This window comes from Narcine bancroftii, chromosome 7, assembly GCF_036971445.1.
Source record: "Narcine bancroftii isolate sNarBan1 chromosome 7, sNarBan1.hap1, whole genome shotgun sequence".
Classification (NCBI taxonomy): Eukaryota; Metazoa; Chordata; class Chondrichthyes; order Torpediniformes; family Narcinidae; genus Narcine; species Narcine bancroftii.
In genome coordinates this window covers 208,390,952-208,408,543 of record NC_091475.1, presented here as the reverse complement: position 1 = coordinate 208,408,543, position 17,592 = coordinate 208,390,952, and the positions used below count along the sequence as shown (strand labels likewise).

Here is a 17,592-nt window from a genome sequence, read left to right as displayed (position 1 = left end):
TTAAATTGTTTACCCACAGAAAGTCCAATCATAAAGTTTAATTCATACTGAAATAGTTTTGTTTCATGTGGAAATCAGGGGCCAAGGAGATCAGACAGGCAGTAGTTAGGGAAAATACATTAATATTGTACTTGAAAAAATAAATATAGCAGTGCATTCAGAAAGATTAGAGTTTTTGACCAATTTTATATACGTGGCCCACAAAAGTACAGCACATGTACTGGCCCTTCAGGCTGCAATGTTAATGCCAGCCATGATGCCAATTTAAACTCATCTATTCATAGTTTCTCCCTCTCAAACCGATCTAAATGCCTCCTAATTGCAGCTATCTTATCCGTTTCCACCACTTCCCCAGGCAGCACATTCCTGGCACCACTCTTCTGTGTAAATAAAACTTGGCTCGTGAATCTCATTTAAATTTTCCCCCTCTCATCTTTAGTTTACTGAACATTTCCAGAAATAACAAAGATCCCTGCACAGCACCAATTCTTGTGGAACACTCCTGGACATTCCGACTTCCAGTCGGAATAATTTCCCGATTTGTCCCAATTGCCCATCTTAAACAAACATTCCGTTCTCAGGGAAGGAGTCCAACTCAGAGCGCCCACCAATCTTTTTCTCCCATTGATTCTGCACGATCTGCTGAGTTCTTTTAGCAGTGTGTTTTTTTACTCTTCATTCTACAGTCTCTTAAATGTTGGTTATTCTATAGTTCTCTGGGATTACACTTGTGACTAAAAAAGCATGCACAGTTCCCTGTCGAGGACCCAGTAGTCTTCTATCTTGCTTTTATCAATAACTTGGGATAGATCTCATCCACCTCAATGTTTTTCAAAAAGACCCATGCTGCCAGCTTCATGCTAGGAGCGTGCCCTGGTATATCACATACTCCTCTCCTTGGTGAGCACTAATGGAAAGTACTCATTTGGTACCTCACCACTTCCTCTGGCTCCAGGCATAAATTCCCTCCTTTGTTCTTGAGTCGTTCTCTACCTAGTTACTCTCTTATTATTAATCACTGTTTTAAAATGCCTTGGGATTCTCTTTAGTCCTACTCGTTAAAAACATTTCATGACCCCTTTTAGTCCTTCTGATTCCTTGTTTCTTTCCTTCTTCCTTTACATTCCTCAAGGGCCCTGTCTGATTTCAGGTTGTTAAAACTTGCAATCCTTTCTCTTTTTGTGTACATTTTCAGAAATTACTTAAAACATGAAACTTTGCAAAGTTACATCTGGGATAGTAAACTGTTATAGTACAGCAGGTTCAAAGCAATAACAGTCCGATAACAGGAAATTATTTCTCAGGGAGAGGGATAAGTACCTGGATTGGACCTGGTATGGTCAGTAGAGAGAAAAACAATAGAACAATTTAAGATCCAAAAATAGTTGCTCTATTAGCAGTCAGGCGTGTTTAGCAATATATTCCGATAGACCAAATGGTCTCCATCTTTTGTAATTATCCTGTGTGACCTGCTATATTTGAAAACCATTTGGGTAAAAGAAGTTGTGGGAACTATAGACAGATCTTTCAAAGGTCTATCAGCACAAAGCACCTATCAAGGAAATCAAACCAGAAAACAAATACCCTGTACTTGGGGAGCTATGTATAAAAGCATCAATCCTTCCAAAAAAATTAAGTAGTCATCAATTATGATCTCTGCCAATTCCCTCAGACCCATACTAAGCATTTCATTATGATGTCTACATTATCCAATTCCCTTTTCCTGCTGCTCCATCATTCCCCTTATTCTTACACTTTATGCAAGTTCTTACATTGCTTAATGTTGTCCTCTCTTTTAGTCACACTACGTCATTATTTATCAAGTCTCTTTAAATCATATCATTCCCATCACATGCACATAAAGTTCCCAAGCCAAGTTACCTTATCACTAGACTAAAAAGTGCCACAAAGTAAATGACTATTCTCCAGATCATTGGGCCTAAACTTCCAAACTATAAGTAAATACCTACATTGCAGAAAATTATAAAATATCCCAATAAATGACATCAATCCTAAAAGCCTTGTAAATAAGAAGTCCACCACAGAACTAATTATTTAAAAATATATAGTCCACCCATATTACTCCATGGGACATCTGCCATATTCATGCAATGGGTACTTACTTCTAGGTGCTTTCACCTTCAGCAGATCTTCCTCAGTCTAGACAAGGGAGGAAAATTTTTTTAAATTGTGTTTAATAGATCAATCTCTATGCACATGGTCTTCTAGTTAATAACATAAAACAGATCATATCATATGCATTTTATCCAAAATTAGTATTGAATAAAAATAGATAAGATACAATTAAAATCACATTAAAAAAAGGTATTGTCTTATTTTGAGATATGATCCATAATAATCTGCACTTAAACCCATCATTATCTAATTATCTCTACTAACAAAAAAGAAGAAAATAAAGGGGGAAAAAATTTTCCTCCACTAATCTAACCCCCTCCCTCTAAACAAGATTAACGTATAAATTACAAAGATATGAATCGAATAACAACCTTCAGAGTCTCCGGAGCATCTGTATCTCTTAAATCTTCAAGTTGTGATAATAATCCATGAATGGGCCCCACATCTTATCAAATTCAAACTTTACATCTCTAATGTTTTATCTATTCTTTTTTCTAAACTTAAATAAGATATAATGTCATTTAACTATTGAATTATGAGAAAGTGAAGAGTTATCTTTCCATTTCATTAGAATTGCTTGTCTAGTTATTAATGAGTCAAATTGTTATCTTAACAAGTTTAAATGTTCACTTGATATTTATTATTGAATATTTATTTTCTGAATTGCAGAGTTTGATTGCACTTGCTTCTTGTTTACATTTCTTTCTTTTGGATATGCATCTTTTCTTGAGTACAGTTTTTTGCTCTACCGATCAGTAGAAATTCTGCCTGACCCATAGGAAAAAGAATCTCAGGGTTGTATGTGATGTCGTACATGTACTCTGATAATACATCTGAACTGAACAAATGTTGATCACCATTCTGAACCACATATAACTATATAACAATTACAGTACGGAAACAGGCCATCTCGGCACCTCTCATCTGTACGGATTTAAGTGATCTCCTCTAGTCCCACTTGCCTGCACCCTGCCCATAACCCTCCAATCCCCTCACATCCACGCACCTATCCAACTTTTTCTTAAATGACAAAATTGACCCTGCTGCAACCACCTCTTCCGGAAGATCATTCCACTCAGCCACCACTCTCTGAGTGAAGAAGCTGTGTTTCATGTTACTTCTAAACTTTTGCCCCCTAACCCTTAGCTTATAACCCTTCATTCCAATCACTCCTACCCTCAAGGGGAAGAGCCTTTTCATATCTATTCTACCAATCCCCCTCATAATTTTAAATAACCTCCATCAAATCCCCCTTCAACCTTCTACGCTCCAATGAATAAAGACCCAGTCTATTAATCTTTCTTTGTATTCTAGACACTGCAATCCAGGCAACACTTAAGTAAATCTTCTCTGTACCCTCTCTACCTTATTGATATTCTTCCTTTAATTTGGGGACCAGAATTGCACACAGTATTCCAAATTTGGCCTCACCTTGAATAATCTCAAAATTGCCTCCCAACTCCTATATTCTATGCTTTGATTTATAAAGGCCAGCCTATCAAAAGCCTTCTTTACCATTCTATCCACATGAGATTCCACTTTCAAAGAATGATGAATCATTATTCCAAGATCTCTCTGTTCCTTTGCATTCCTCAATGCCCTCCCCTTCACTACATGTGACTTGTTTTTATTCTTCCCAAAATGAAGCATTTCACACTTATTGGTATTAAACTCCATCTGCCATCTTTCAGCCCACTCTTTCAATCAGTCCAAATCCTTCTGCAGTCTCTGAAAACCATCTTCACTTCCACAACTCCCCCTATTTTTGTATTGACCACATATTTACTAACCCAATTTACCACTCCATCATCCAAATCATTAATGCAAATGACAAACAACAAGGGACCCAACACTGATCCCTGAGGCACACCGCTCGTCACCGGTTTCCATCCTGACAGAAAGTTATCCACCATTACTCTCTTGCATCTACCCTCTAGCCACCATTGAACCCATCTGACTATCTCAACATTAATACCTAGCTCTTGAATCTTCCTTACCAACCTTCCACGTGGAACCTTATTGAAGGCCTTACTGAAATCCATATAGACTACATCTATTACTCTACCCTCATCAACCTTCCTAGACACCTCCTCAAAAGATTCAACAAGATTTGTCAAACATAACCTTTCCCGCACAAACCCATGTTGGGTGTCCCTGATCAGTCCCTGACTCTCTAGATACTTATACATATTATCTCTAAGAATATTCTCCATTAGTTTACTGACCACCAACGTCAAACTTACTGGCTACTGAAGACCCAACTGAGCTGGGTGGGTCACGTCTCCAGAATGGAGGACCATCGCCTTCCCAAGATCGTGTTATATGGCGAGCTCTCCACTGGCCACCGAGACAGAGGTGCACCAAAGAAGAGGTACAAGGACTGCTTAAAGAAATCTCTTGGTGCCTGCCACATTGACCACCGCCAGTGGGCTGATATCGCCTCCAACCGTGCATCTTGGTGCCTCACAGTTTGGCGGGCTGCAACCTCCTTTGAAGAAGACCGCAGAACCCACCTCACTGACAAAAGACAAAGGAGGAAAAACCCAATACCCAACCCCAACCCACCAATTTTCCCTTGCAACCGTGCCTGCCTGTCCCGCATCGGACTTGTCAGTCACCAACGAGCCTGCAGCAGACGTGGACATACCCCTCCATAAATCTTCGTCCGCGAAGCCAAGCCAAAGAAAGAAATTATTTTACACCTCCTACACTTGGAGCCCTTTTTAAACAAAGGAACCACGTTTGCGATATGCCAATCCTGCAGCACCATGCCCCTCCCCCACCTCTTGTGACTTACCAGCTCCTTTATCATCTTGTGCTTTCTGTGCTTGCCTTCAGGTTTATTGAAATGACTTGCAAAGTCAAACAAGGTTGGCACCGCAGTATCCTTAAGAACTGTTTTAAAAGGGTTCTGGGGAAAAAAATGTTTTGATTTTAAATCAGGTTAAATGGTTCATTTGGTGTCAAATCACTTTTTTTTGTTCTGTAATTCTTATGCTCTCCATTCACAAACTCCAAAATCTTTAGTGATATTTTTTGTTTTGCAGCCTAATGAGAACTGCAAGCTATTCAATAAATCCAGACATCACAATTATAATATACTTCGTAATTATAATGTTCAGCAGAAATAAAACTGAAAATGATATTTAGTCAAAACAGTACACTGAATTTACTACCTTATGTTAATGGTATCTTTTCACACATGGAAATATACAAAGTTCTGAATGGTGCAATAGCAACTAAGCAACATTTGAAAAGATACCGAAGCAGAAGTATAAAAGACAGCAATTACATAATTTATTTACTACAGAAAATTGAAGCTTCACGTCAATTAGAATTTTTACTTCAGGAAATGGACAAAGTAGTCCAGGAAAGAATGTGTTATTTTAACCATGGCAATAGAACCAGAAGATGTGCCTTTCCGTGCATTTCCTTGCAATATGGAAGGAGGCCTCTTCAGTCCATGAATATATGCCAACACCCATATCAATCCTATTCTCCCACTTAACCTATTTTTTTCCACATTCCATTTATTTCTCCAGATTCTACTAGCTATCGACAGTTTAGTGTTTTACACCTCAACCAGCAACAATATGGGACACAATACAAAGAGGGTTAATTCTAACTCTATTTTATTAATAACTATTAACACTACAAATTCTTATCCAAATTACCCCCACCATATGCCTCTATTAACAATGATACAGAAATTATAAAAAGTGTGTACGTGAAAAAAACCCCAGTCCTTTTTAGTCTGTGTTCATAAGTGAAAAACAAAGAAGGAACAAAAAAAAAAATCCCCCAAACCTCAGGTCAGTCCTGTCAGGTAAAGTCAGCCCAAAAACACAGTCCACAGAATTCATTCTCCAAGTTCAATGCCCCAATTCAGTTCCTCTACTGAATAAAAAAGGACTCCATCCAAATGTGGGAGAGAGAGAGAGAGATGACTGATGTTGCTTGGCGGTAAATTTACGAACCCTTTACAGGTTTCTTCACCATGGACTTTTCCTGGTTCAAGTTGGTTTGGTTTAACAACCTCGCTTAGGAAGCCTGTGGCTTTAATACAGCTTCCCCACAATTTCCTTCTTTGCAGCAGACAACCAAGTGACCTTTCTTTGTCATATTCTCGAATTCAGTCCACCAGTAAACCATTCTCAACACAGTGTGAGATCTCTGCGTATCTTTTTGGCTCCTCTACCAAACTCTCTGTCTCTGCTGTCACCCAGCCCAGACTCTCTCTATCTCTCTCTCCTCTCCCCAGCCCCCATCCCTTATCTGCCTAGCTTGACCTTGGTAAACCAGCACTGAGTTTCACAGTTCTTCAATAGAGACCTAATTCCTTAAAGTCACAGTCCATGGTCCTTAACAATAACAGTCAACAAACCTACCAGCTGGCAAGTCTCTGCAATCTGGGAAGAAACTTAGGGAGAACATGCAAACTCCACATTGACTACATCAGAGATCAAGATCAAACCTGAGTCATGGAAGCTGTGAGGCGACAGCTTGACTTGCTACTCCATGTTCCACCCATGTAAACTCAAAATTAATCCACAGAAAAAATGGGCTGAATCTTGACAGCAGCAGGCTGCACAGACAGGGGAGGAGGTAGGAGGACTGACTGAGCTTCTTTATGAAACAAGCGAGTTCCAGTTTCACTAGTTCAGTGTAGTAGCCATTCTCAATCTTTTTTTGTTAGCTAAGGCCTGCCCTCACCCCCACCTCTATAAAATACACAATGATTTCAGTCCATGCTCTCCTCCTTAAATGTGGTGTGATCCCCAAGGGGGGCCATGTGGCTTCCAGGGTTGGCTGCAGTAGATTTGGTTCATGGAATGGATACTTGGTACGATCATTATCCATAGGACAGTTGAGGGTCTTGGTTTATAAGTGCGTGGAGTATTGTAGAAGGCCACAGCTAATTTGGTCCCTGATGGTAACAGAAGCATGGGGTCTGATCACCAACCCCACTGTTGTGTAGGGAAAGCATCATCTCTTTTCACAATTCTCTCCTTAACTCAGGTACTACAATCCCAGCGAGACAAAGCTAAAACAACAAAACTGGCCACATCAGAAGCTGACCGTCTCTGGGAAATCTTTAATTGATCAACACAACTTATCAACAGGACAGACTCCTAATCAATATTAGAATTTTATTGTCATGAACAAGTCATGAAATTTGTTGTTTTGCGGCAGCGTCACAGGGCAAACGCTCATATTATAACCATCTTACAACGTTACTCTAAAAATATTTAAAAAGTGCACGAAAACTAAGGCAGTGCCTTTGGTTCATTGATTATTCAGCAATCTGATGGCAGCAAGGAAGAAACTGTCCTTGTGCCACTGAGTGCTTATCTTTAGGCTCTCACATGGTGGCCAAACCACAGCTCTCGAGCCACATGCAGCTATGACATATGATGTTCAGCTCACGGAAACCTATTGGCTGAGACACGAATCGTACGAGCTGGCCCTCACAATGATAGGGTTAGTGGGTATGGCTTGCGATTTCGTGATTGTGGTGTGGTTAGCTATGAAATAGTGGAGTGCAACTGTGATCCAGGCTGCCTGCCATCATGAGCTCCCATCGCCCCGAATGCGGATTTGCTACCTGGTCCCGCCCACCTGAAGCCCTGAACATCATGGTCAAAAGTAGTATGTGCAATCGTTGTCACCCTAAATTTGACCATCAAAATTAGTCCACAAAATTTGACTATAACATGAATATATGGGGGAATGTCATATGATGCCGTGGGATCAACATACAGGCTCCTGACTTCCTTGGGAAATGAATTTTAAAAGTTTTAAATAAGCACTGTTTAAAGTTTTAAAACAATTTTAAAGTGTATTTAAACCCTCCTACCTCACTCTCATGATGCCTCCAAAAAAGGAAAAAGCAGAACCAACAACTTCTGGAACTCGACGGAAAAACAAGAACAAAAAAGAAATGAGGTCTACCTCCCAATCTGGTGAGGTCTCCTGCTGGCGACTCTCAGCCATTAACACAGAGAGGTAACGAATCTGCGCGTGCGTGGCACATCGAAACTCACTACTTAGGGTGCAACAACCTCCTGCAGAAAAGCAGGGACATCAGTTTCAGCATTGAAGGAGGAGAAATCAGGCTCAGGAGGAGGTTCATCAACTGAAGATGAGGAAGAAGAGATTCAAGAGGAGGAGGAGGTAATGGAAGAAATTAAATGTAATCCTCAGATTAAGTCAGAGGAGTTATCTGTAATGACAATGAAACAGATTAAAGGAATGAAGGGGGAAATCAGAGAAGATTTAAAGAAGTTAAGGCTGAAATTAAAGAGATGATAGAAGAAACTGACAAAGTATTGGAAATTGTACATAAAATGAAGAAGAAATGAGAGAAAATAGAATAAAAAATTATTCGAGTGCAGGATGATGTACAGCATGTTGAGGATAGGGTGTCTAATGTGGAAACTACAACTACTGGTTTAATTACAGTAAAAGCTTTCTGATAAAGTGGATATTTTGGAGAATTTTAGTGGAAGAAATAACATTAAAATAGTAGGTTTCTCCGAAGGGAAAGAGAGTCCAGATGCTATTCACTTCTTTCAAGATTAGATTCCTAAAGTATTGGGAGAAGGGAACTTTGAAAACAAAATTGAAATTGAAAGACCTAAGCCTTTCCCCAATCAAAAGCCACTCTCTATATTAATAAAATTTCTACACTATCAAGACAGAGAAAAAGTTTTAAGTCTTGTTGTGAAAGGATCGAATGAACAAGGTCCTTCGTTATGGGAAGGGGACAGAATCTCGCTTTACCCTGATTTGAGTGAAAACCTGTTGAGAAGGAAGAAAGAATTTAATTCAGCTAAGAAATTTTTACTTGACAAAGTTTATAAGTTTGTTCTTCGATATCCTGCAACATTGAAGATTTTCAGTCCGGGACAACAGAACAGTTCTTTACAAATTTCACTCAAGCGGAAGAATATGCTCGGAGTCTTCCTCAAGCTCAACCTTCAGTGATTACTATGAATTTGAACTTCATAACTGAAATGCAAGAATTTGACAATGTATTTTTTAATTATTATGTCATTTTCTTTTGATTTTTGAACTGTTATTATTTATCATGATTAATTAATTAGTTGATTAATTTTATTAACTAAATTCTGTCATTTAAGAGAAGGTTAGATGAGTCCATGGATGCGAGGAGGTTGGAGGGTTATGGGCAAGGGAGTGGGTAGGTAGAACTAGGGGAGTTTCACGTAAATCGGTGTAGACTAGAAGGGCCAATATGGCCTGTTTCCGTTCTGTAAGTTGTTATATGGTTAAGTGATTAAAGCTTACATATTGAATATACCAAGGGAGTTGGGAGGAATGGGAGGTGTGGATTTCTGCAGGATAATGTTTGTATTTGAGACTTAGGACACAACCCGTAAAATGGAGGGAGTTAATGTTGTATTCGACAACACTTATTGGAAAGGTTTTTTTCTATTTTGTTTATAAATATTAACTTCTGTGCATATATTATTTTGTATTATTGCCTTTTCATTTTTCTTATTTTGGATTGCTGGAGGGAGTACGAGCAGATGCACAGATTTTTGTTGGATCTGGAGGAGGCCTGTAGGACAGAGTGAAAGAAGGGATTGATGAATATTTGCTTTAGTTGAATAAGGTATTTAAGTTTGTAAATTTTAATGTTAATGAGGTAAACAGACAAATAAAAAAAGTGTTAACATAGATTAAGAAATTGGGAGTGGATAAAGATTTTCTTCAAGAAACATATTTAACTGAAAAAAAGCTTTTGAAATTAAAAAGAGATTGGGTGGGATATGTAATGTCATCTTCATTTAATTCTAATGCAAAAGGGGTAGCAATTTTGATTCAAAAGAATCTTCTGATTAAGGTTCAGAATATCGTTACAGATCCTGTAGGTAGATATGCGATGATGCCTCATCAAATATTTTCAGAAATGTAGACTTTTTTGAATTTGTATGCTCCGAATATTGATGATGAGAGATTTATTCAGGATTCTTTTTAAATTTAGCAGAAGCACATAAAAATATTTTAATAGGAGGGGACTTTAACTTTTGTTTAGATGCATTGTTGGATTTTTTTGAAGCGGATTATAAGATGAGGATTTTATCTGATCATTCGGCTTTGTTAATAAGTATCGAAATGCCTGATAAGGAGAAGTTGATATATAGATGGAGATTAAACTCTTTATTGTTAAAAAGAAATTTTTTTTTGATTTTGTTTGAGATCATATGAAGATATTTTGTGATATAATCTTGAACTCAATAAGTGATAAATTTATCATATGGGTTTCCTTAAAGGCATATTTATGAGGGCAAATTATATTTTACATCTAAAATAAAAAAGATTATATGAGAGAGGTAGGTCAATTAGAAAACAAATTACAGATTTGGAAAAGGACCTTCAAAAATGTGTTTCCGAAGATAAGCGTAGACAATTGATTAATAAAAAGTTTCAATACATTACAAACCTATAGGACTGAAAAAGCCATCATTAGGGACAAGGCAAAGGTATTATGAATTAGGTGAGAGATCGCATACAATATTAGGTGAGAGATCGCATACAATATTAGGTGAGAGATCGCATACAATATTAGGTGAGAGATCGCATACAATATTAGGTGAGAGATCGCATACAATATTAGCCTGGTAATTGAAAGTGGAACAAATCTCGAGAATAATTAATGTAATTAAAAATAGATACTAATGTAATTACTTATAAACCTAAAGAAATAAATGAATCTTTTATAAATTTTATATGAAATTATATACATCGGAACCTTTAGGAGATGAAGCTAAAATAAATGATTATTTATCACAGCTAACATTGCCAAGGCTAAGTTTAGAAGAACAGTCTGAATTTGATGATCTATTTATGGAGATAGAAGTAAGAGAAGCAATGAGCTCTTTACAAAGTAACAAATCTCCAGAAGAAGATGGTTTTCCACCTGAATTTTATAAAGTATTTTAGGATTTATTAATTCCAATATTTATGTAACTATTGGATCAAGCCTCTCAAACTTATACCCTTCCAGAATAATTTTCAATGGCTAAAAAAAGAGAGAGACCTTTTAAAACCCACATCTTATAGATCTATTTCGCTATTAAATGTGGATTATAAAATAGTAGCAAATTTTTTGGCAAATAAAATGAATAATTTGTTACCTAAATTAATTAAAATGGATCAGACAGGATTTGTTTAAAAAAAAATACAATCTTCTGAAAACGCAGCTAGATTGCTTTGCATAATTCATTTATTGCAAAAAAGAAGTGATTTGAGTGTTGCAGTGGCTTTAGATGCAGAAAAGGCATTTGATAGATTAGGGTGGGACTTTTGATTTAAAGTATTACAAATGTTTGGATTTAGATTAAATTTTTGAAGTTGGATTAGAATATTATATAATAGTTCTAAGGTTAAAATAGTAACAAATGGGCCAGTGTCTATGCCATTTAAGTTAGAGAGCTCTCCTTTGTCACCAGCTTTATTTGTTTTAACCATCATTGAACCACTTGCACAGGTATTCGCTCTGATTTGCAAATTAAGGGTTTTACAGTGGGTCAGGAGGAACTTAAAATTAGTTTATTTGCAGATGATGTTTTAATATATTTGACTGATCCAGAGTCATCTTTATGGAGATTACATGCTCAACTGGAAGAATATAGAAACATTTCGGGACAAAAAATAAATTGTGATAAAAGTGAAATTATGCCTTTGACAGCCAGGTAATTATATTCAGTGCCAAAGGGACATTCAGTTTAAATGGCCAAAAGAAGCTATTAAGTACTTAGGAACACATATGGATAGTAATTTGAACAATTTATATAAATTGAATTATTTATCTTTATTTAAAAAAGATTGAGGAAGATTTTAAAAATGAATAAATTTACCCATAACTTTAGTTGGAAGGGTGAATTGTATAAAGATGAACATATTTCCACAGATTCTGTTATTAATACCACATCATTTTTTTTTCAAGAGTTAAATAAACAAATGGGGAATTTTCTTTGGAAAGGTAAAATGGTAAGAGTCTCTATATAAAAATTAATGTGGAAATACGAATTGGGAGGATTACAGCTTCCCAATTTTAAGAATTATTATTGAGTGGCACAGATGAGGTAACTGGCTTATTTTTTTTTTAAATAGAAAACTAGCATGGATTAATACAGAATTGAATAAAACAGGAGAAAAGAAAGCAGAGGAATTTAAAACAGTTGGTTGCTGATAAAGAGATCCAATTATTGAAGCATTTACTTAATGTTTGGAATAAATCAGGATATTGGAGGAGGGCCTATATCACCTGGAATGCCACTGATTAATCCAGTTTTGGTCTTTTCAAGAGATAATCAGTTTTTAAATATACGTGGCCATAAAGAGATTGTTAATGTGGAAGATTGCTACGAAAGAGGTAAATTAATATCATTTGAGCAATTGAGAAGCAACTATGGTTTCAGTTAAGAGCATATTTGAGAAATAAGTTGGGACTAACAATGTTTCTGTCTAGCTGTACTAAGGTAGAACTTCTTATTAGGAGGGGGATTGTTAAAAAATTATTTCTTTGATATATTCATTATTACAAGCAGGAACTCCTAAATTAGGATTATATAGATCTAGGCAGAGATGGGAAACAGATTTGAATATTACAATACTTTTTTTTTTAAAGCGATTTCTTGTCATATTTTAAATCTACTAGTATATTGCCCACAAAGCAAACTGCTTTGGTCAGTCAATTTTATTGTCATTTGATTGTACAAGTTCAACCTGAGGAAACAGTGTTTTCTGGTCCTCGATGCAAAAACATGCAGACACACAACCAGACATAACACACATACATACAAGTAATGCATCTGAACGACAAGTATTATAGCTATAAAAATAAATATTATTTAATACAAATGAGAGTCTTGGATGTTGAGTGTGAGCAGTTCCTTTGGTCGTTCAGCATTCTCACTGTCCGTTTGAAGAAGCTGTTTCTCAGCCTGGTGGCGCTGGCTCTGATACTCTTGTCTCTTACTGACAAGAGCACCCGAAAGATGCTGTGTGCAGGGTGGAAGGGGCCCTCAGTAATTTTGCATCGCTCTCTTCCAACAACGATCCCGGTAGATCATGCCAATGGTGGAGGATGGCAGAGGGAGATTCCTCTGATCATTTCTGCCACTCTTATGGTCCTGTGATTGACCTTGGATCCATTACTCTGCAGCAACTGTACCACAGTGAAATGCAGCAGGCCAGGACACTCTTGGAGGAGCTCCTATAGAAGGTTGATATAATGGTAGCTGGTACCCTTGCCTGCTTCAGTCTTCTCAGGAAGTGTGGTCAATGTTGGACCTGTCTCTACTCTCTGAGTTGTTGATGTTCAGCGGAAGATGGTCGTTCCTTGTCTTCCTGAAGTCCACGATCATCTCCTTCATCTTGTCCATGTTGAGACGTGGGTTGTTACTCTTGCACCATTTCACAAGATTTTCCACCTCTCCTCTGTAGTGTGACTCATCGTTGTTGCTGATCGGGCCGACGACTGTTATCTGCAAACTAGATGACTCTGTTGGAGCTGGATATGGCAAAGCAGTCGTGGGTCAGTAGTACAAGCAAGAGCAGCTGAGCACTCAGCCCTGAGGTGCACCAGTGCTCAGTGTGATGGTGCTCGATATTTTGCTACCGACCCAGACAGACTGTTGTCTTTCCATTAGGAAGTGCAGGATCCAGTTACAGAGACAGTTGTTGAATCCCAGCAAGGACAGCTTCTCCACCAGCCTCTGGGGAATGATTATATTAAATACCGAGCTGAAGTCAATGAACAGCCTGACATGTGAGGTGTCGTCTCCAAGTCGACTAGAACAGAGTGAAGCAACAAGGCTATAGCATCATCTGTTGAACGGTTTCTTCAACAGATGCTCAAAACATTTCATAATGGTGGAGGTCAGTGGCACAGGGCGGTAGTGATTGAGCCCTGTTATTGTCTCCCTCTTGAGTACCAGGATGAAGGTGGCTGTCTTGAACCCTACAGGAACAATGGACTGCTGCAGTGAAGTATTGAAGATGTCCATGAAGATATGTCAATTGGTCTGTGCAGTCCTTCAGTATCTGACCAGGTATGTTGTCTGGTTCTGACGCCTTCTGTGGGTTCACTTTGGATAGGGTCCTCCTCACCTCAGCCGTGGCTATGTATGCCTGGGGATGCAGTCAGTGCAGGTGCTATGTAAATGTTGTTTTTGGCCTGGCAAGCTTGGAAGATATTTAAAGATATTAAGAATTTTCTTTTGCAAAGACAGAGCACCAAACTACATCTAGCTATTTGACAACATGCTTCAAACATACAAAACTATGAAGTGCAAAGTGTCATTGAAAATTCATTTTCTGCATTTGCACTTGGACTTCTTGCTGCAGCCAGTGATGAACAAGGTGAAAGGTGTCACCAAAGTATTTGTGACCATGGAAAAGCAGTATCAAGGTAACTGGAATCCATCAATGCTGGCCGACTACTGTTGGACACTAACACAAGAGGGATCAGTTGCTAAGTACAAATGAAAATCAGTGGCAAAACATTTTTAGGTCAGTTATACTAACACAATGTTTCGGCATCATTATGCGATTAGACATGCTTATTTAATATTAATTACTTTAAAGTTTCTCCATCTTCCTATGTGATGTAGCAGATCTGAAATTATCTTTGTGTTCAGCTTGAAGTTGTCTAATCATGATCCCCAATTTTCTTTCAGGAAGCAAACCTTTTGAAAAATATTGTTGTCCTGTGTTATGGCACATTTATAAAAACATAAAACAAAGTCGACTTGAATTTATGAAGCCGAATAACATTTGTTTTTGTGCGAATGTAACTGGTAGAATGGGTATCAGAGAACCAGTAAATTTGGTATTTAGATTTTCTTTGATGGCCATTGAAGGCAGGCAGGTGCAGCGAGCACTTGTGATAAAGCAACAAGCATTTCTGCTACATGGCCAGGACAAGACAAACCTGGAGAACTGTTTAGAGTTTGGTCTACTAATCTAAAAGTCAAAGGGAATGCTTGGATAATTCACCAGACTAATAGCTGGGATGGCAATGCTGTCATATAATGAGACATTGGGTTAATTGGACCAGGATTCAGAGTTTACAAAAAGAGTAAATCTTATTGATGTGTACCAAATACTGACACAACACAGCACTCTGGATGCACCACGTTTCCCACAGCCAGAGCAGCTGAAAACACAGATCAATGTTTCAGGATACAGAATCAGTCAGAAAGGACCTAAGAGGAGAATTTTGTACTTTGAGGGTGGTGGCAATAATGGAATTTTCTGTTGCAAAAGGCTTTAGAAAAACAAGCTGTCAGTTATATTCAAGGAGAGAGATTGATTGCTAGATATTCTAGGTATAGGCAGAAGGGATCTTTAGTATCGAGATGGTTCACCTATAATCATATTGAATGGCGGAAAAGACTATAAAGGTCGAATGCTTCCTGGTTTTCTTTTTCTCTCTGTGATACTGATTACTTTTTCTCCTCCCTAACATGAAACAATGAGGTGAACGGAAATATTCCTACTGTAGAGCATCTTTCTGACTGCCAATTTGTCTTTCCCAGCTAAATGAGGTCACTTTTGCTTTACCTGCTTGTCTGAACCTGTGAGTGTAGATTGTTATAAAATATTAGTGGTCACTGTCAAAGTTACATTGTGGATTGAGTTCTGAGTTTTTGAAACATTACCGAAATGACACAGGACGAAACTGGATGAATTGCACTATGAATTACTCAATTCTTGTACTTCTATGGCAATTCTGAAACCAGAAAGCATGAGAACATTGGGCAGTCTTCTGAAGAAAGGATGGTCTGATCCTTTTTAAAATTTCTGTAACCTTTGCCTTTCCTACTACCCATTCAAAATACCAATACACAAACATGATAAAATTAGAACATTACAACGTAAGTAACTTTATTAGTTCTACACATTTAATCCAAGTATTTTTTACCATTTAAAACTTTACCAAAGTACATTCCAACTTACATTTGAAGACATTAGAGATTGTTCAAAGTGTCTCGCACACAGCCTGTACTGTTTGTTAAGTTGCTCTGCAGAACGGTTTTCTAAATCTGCTCTTCCACAGTTCTCCACCCATTTCTGACACCTACAAGAGTAATTTTTTCATATTAACCAACATCTGAAAGAGGTCTCAAATTACTTTATTCACAGTAGATAACCCCATTGTTACAAATATTTACCATTTAGTTTTTAAAAAAAAATATCAAACAGGTGTTTCAAAAGTTTAGATGATCTACGTTAACTATTGACTGAAATACCTTGTGTACAAGGTAATATACAAATCTAGCATTCTCTCCAGTGTGATAGTCTGCAACCATTCAAAATAAACCAATCCAGACTTTTAACATATATAATTCACTTGGCTCTTGGTTGGTTCTTGATCAAAATATTCCATGTAGAATTTAAACTGAAGGTGGGGGAGGGTGTGCTTAAGGAGATTCTTGAAGAAGAGCTGTCTTAAACTTAATTGGGTCTGGTTGTGCAAGTATGGTCAGGTGAAGATTATTCCACACTTTAATTGTATGGGGGAAGAATGAATTGCTGTACACATCTGTCTTGGAAGATAGCACTACAAATTGGATTGCATGCCTTCGTCTGCTCTTAGCAGGCTTGGGTTCGGTTTAGAATTGGTCGTCTATATCGAGCTGACAGTTTAGCATCTGGTAAAAACAGGTCAGGCGATGTTCTTTACGTCTGTCTTGGAGAGAGCTCCACTTTAATGAATCCAAGAGCTTTGTAACACTCGCTTCTCTGTATTTGTGACAAATCGGGCTGCCTGTCTATGGACTCATTTGATGATAGCAATGTTTTTTTAAAAGACACTTTAAAAAATATCAGTTTATGCTGTCATCCATTTTGGAACATCTCATCCTAAAGACAAATGAAAGTTTGTGCTGTTGGCTTCTATCAGAAATGAACACCATCCTGACACACTCTTGAAGAATAGATCGTATGCTCTCCATCCATTTATCTGACTGCCTCCTACCAAATCCCAAAATGTTGCATATGGATATCCCGCCGGCAAACTCACACAAAACGAAGATGGGGGTAAAAAGGGAGGACAGAAGCAACCATAAATAACTATGAAATGCTAGAGACCAAGACCTGTCCAATGATAGGCATAGCCAGTGCCACTGCCTTCAGTAGCCTAACTAGAATCCAGGGAAACCATCTCTGAAAGTTTCAATTCATCAATTAATACAATTCATTTTAGGCTCATTTATCCCTTGGATATAGAAAACAAGAGCATCTCATGTCCCCCGTTCCCTCCACCGAATTATATTTTCTAACTGTAATCAGTGAATGTACATAAAGCATCGGCCAATCAGTCTCCCAGCCACAAATATGACATTAAGGTGAAAACCAAGATCTTCACCAATTCCAATCAATGGAAAAAGATTCTTTAAAAAAGACCAGCTACTTTAGAAA

The 17,592-nt window shown here is 37.8% G+C and overlaps 1 protein-coding gene across 3 annotated transcripts in view; it reads right to left on the bottom strand.

Annotated features, from left to right (window-relative positions):
- Window positions 1-17,592, bottom strand: part of LOC138739645 (52 kDa repressor of the inhibitor of the protein kinase-like) — a 67,447-nt gene that overhangs the window by 24,994 nt on the left and 24,861 nt on the right. For all 3 annotated transcript variants that reach the window (XM_069892119.1, XM_069892120.1, XM_069892121.1), the window contains exons 2-4: window positions 16,129-16,249; window positions 4,934-5,047; window positions 2,124-2,160 (exon numbers count right to left, since the gene is read on the bottom strand). In XM_069892119.1, the coding sequence (XP_069748220.1) occupies window positions 2,124-2,160; window positions 4,934-5,047; window positions 16,129-16,249 (272 nt within the window). The remainder of the gene's footprint in view (window positions 1-2,123; window positions 2,161-4,933; window positions 5,048-16,128; window positions 16,250-17,592) is intronic.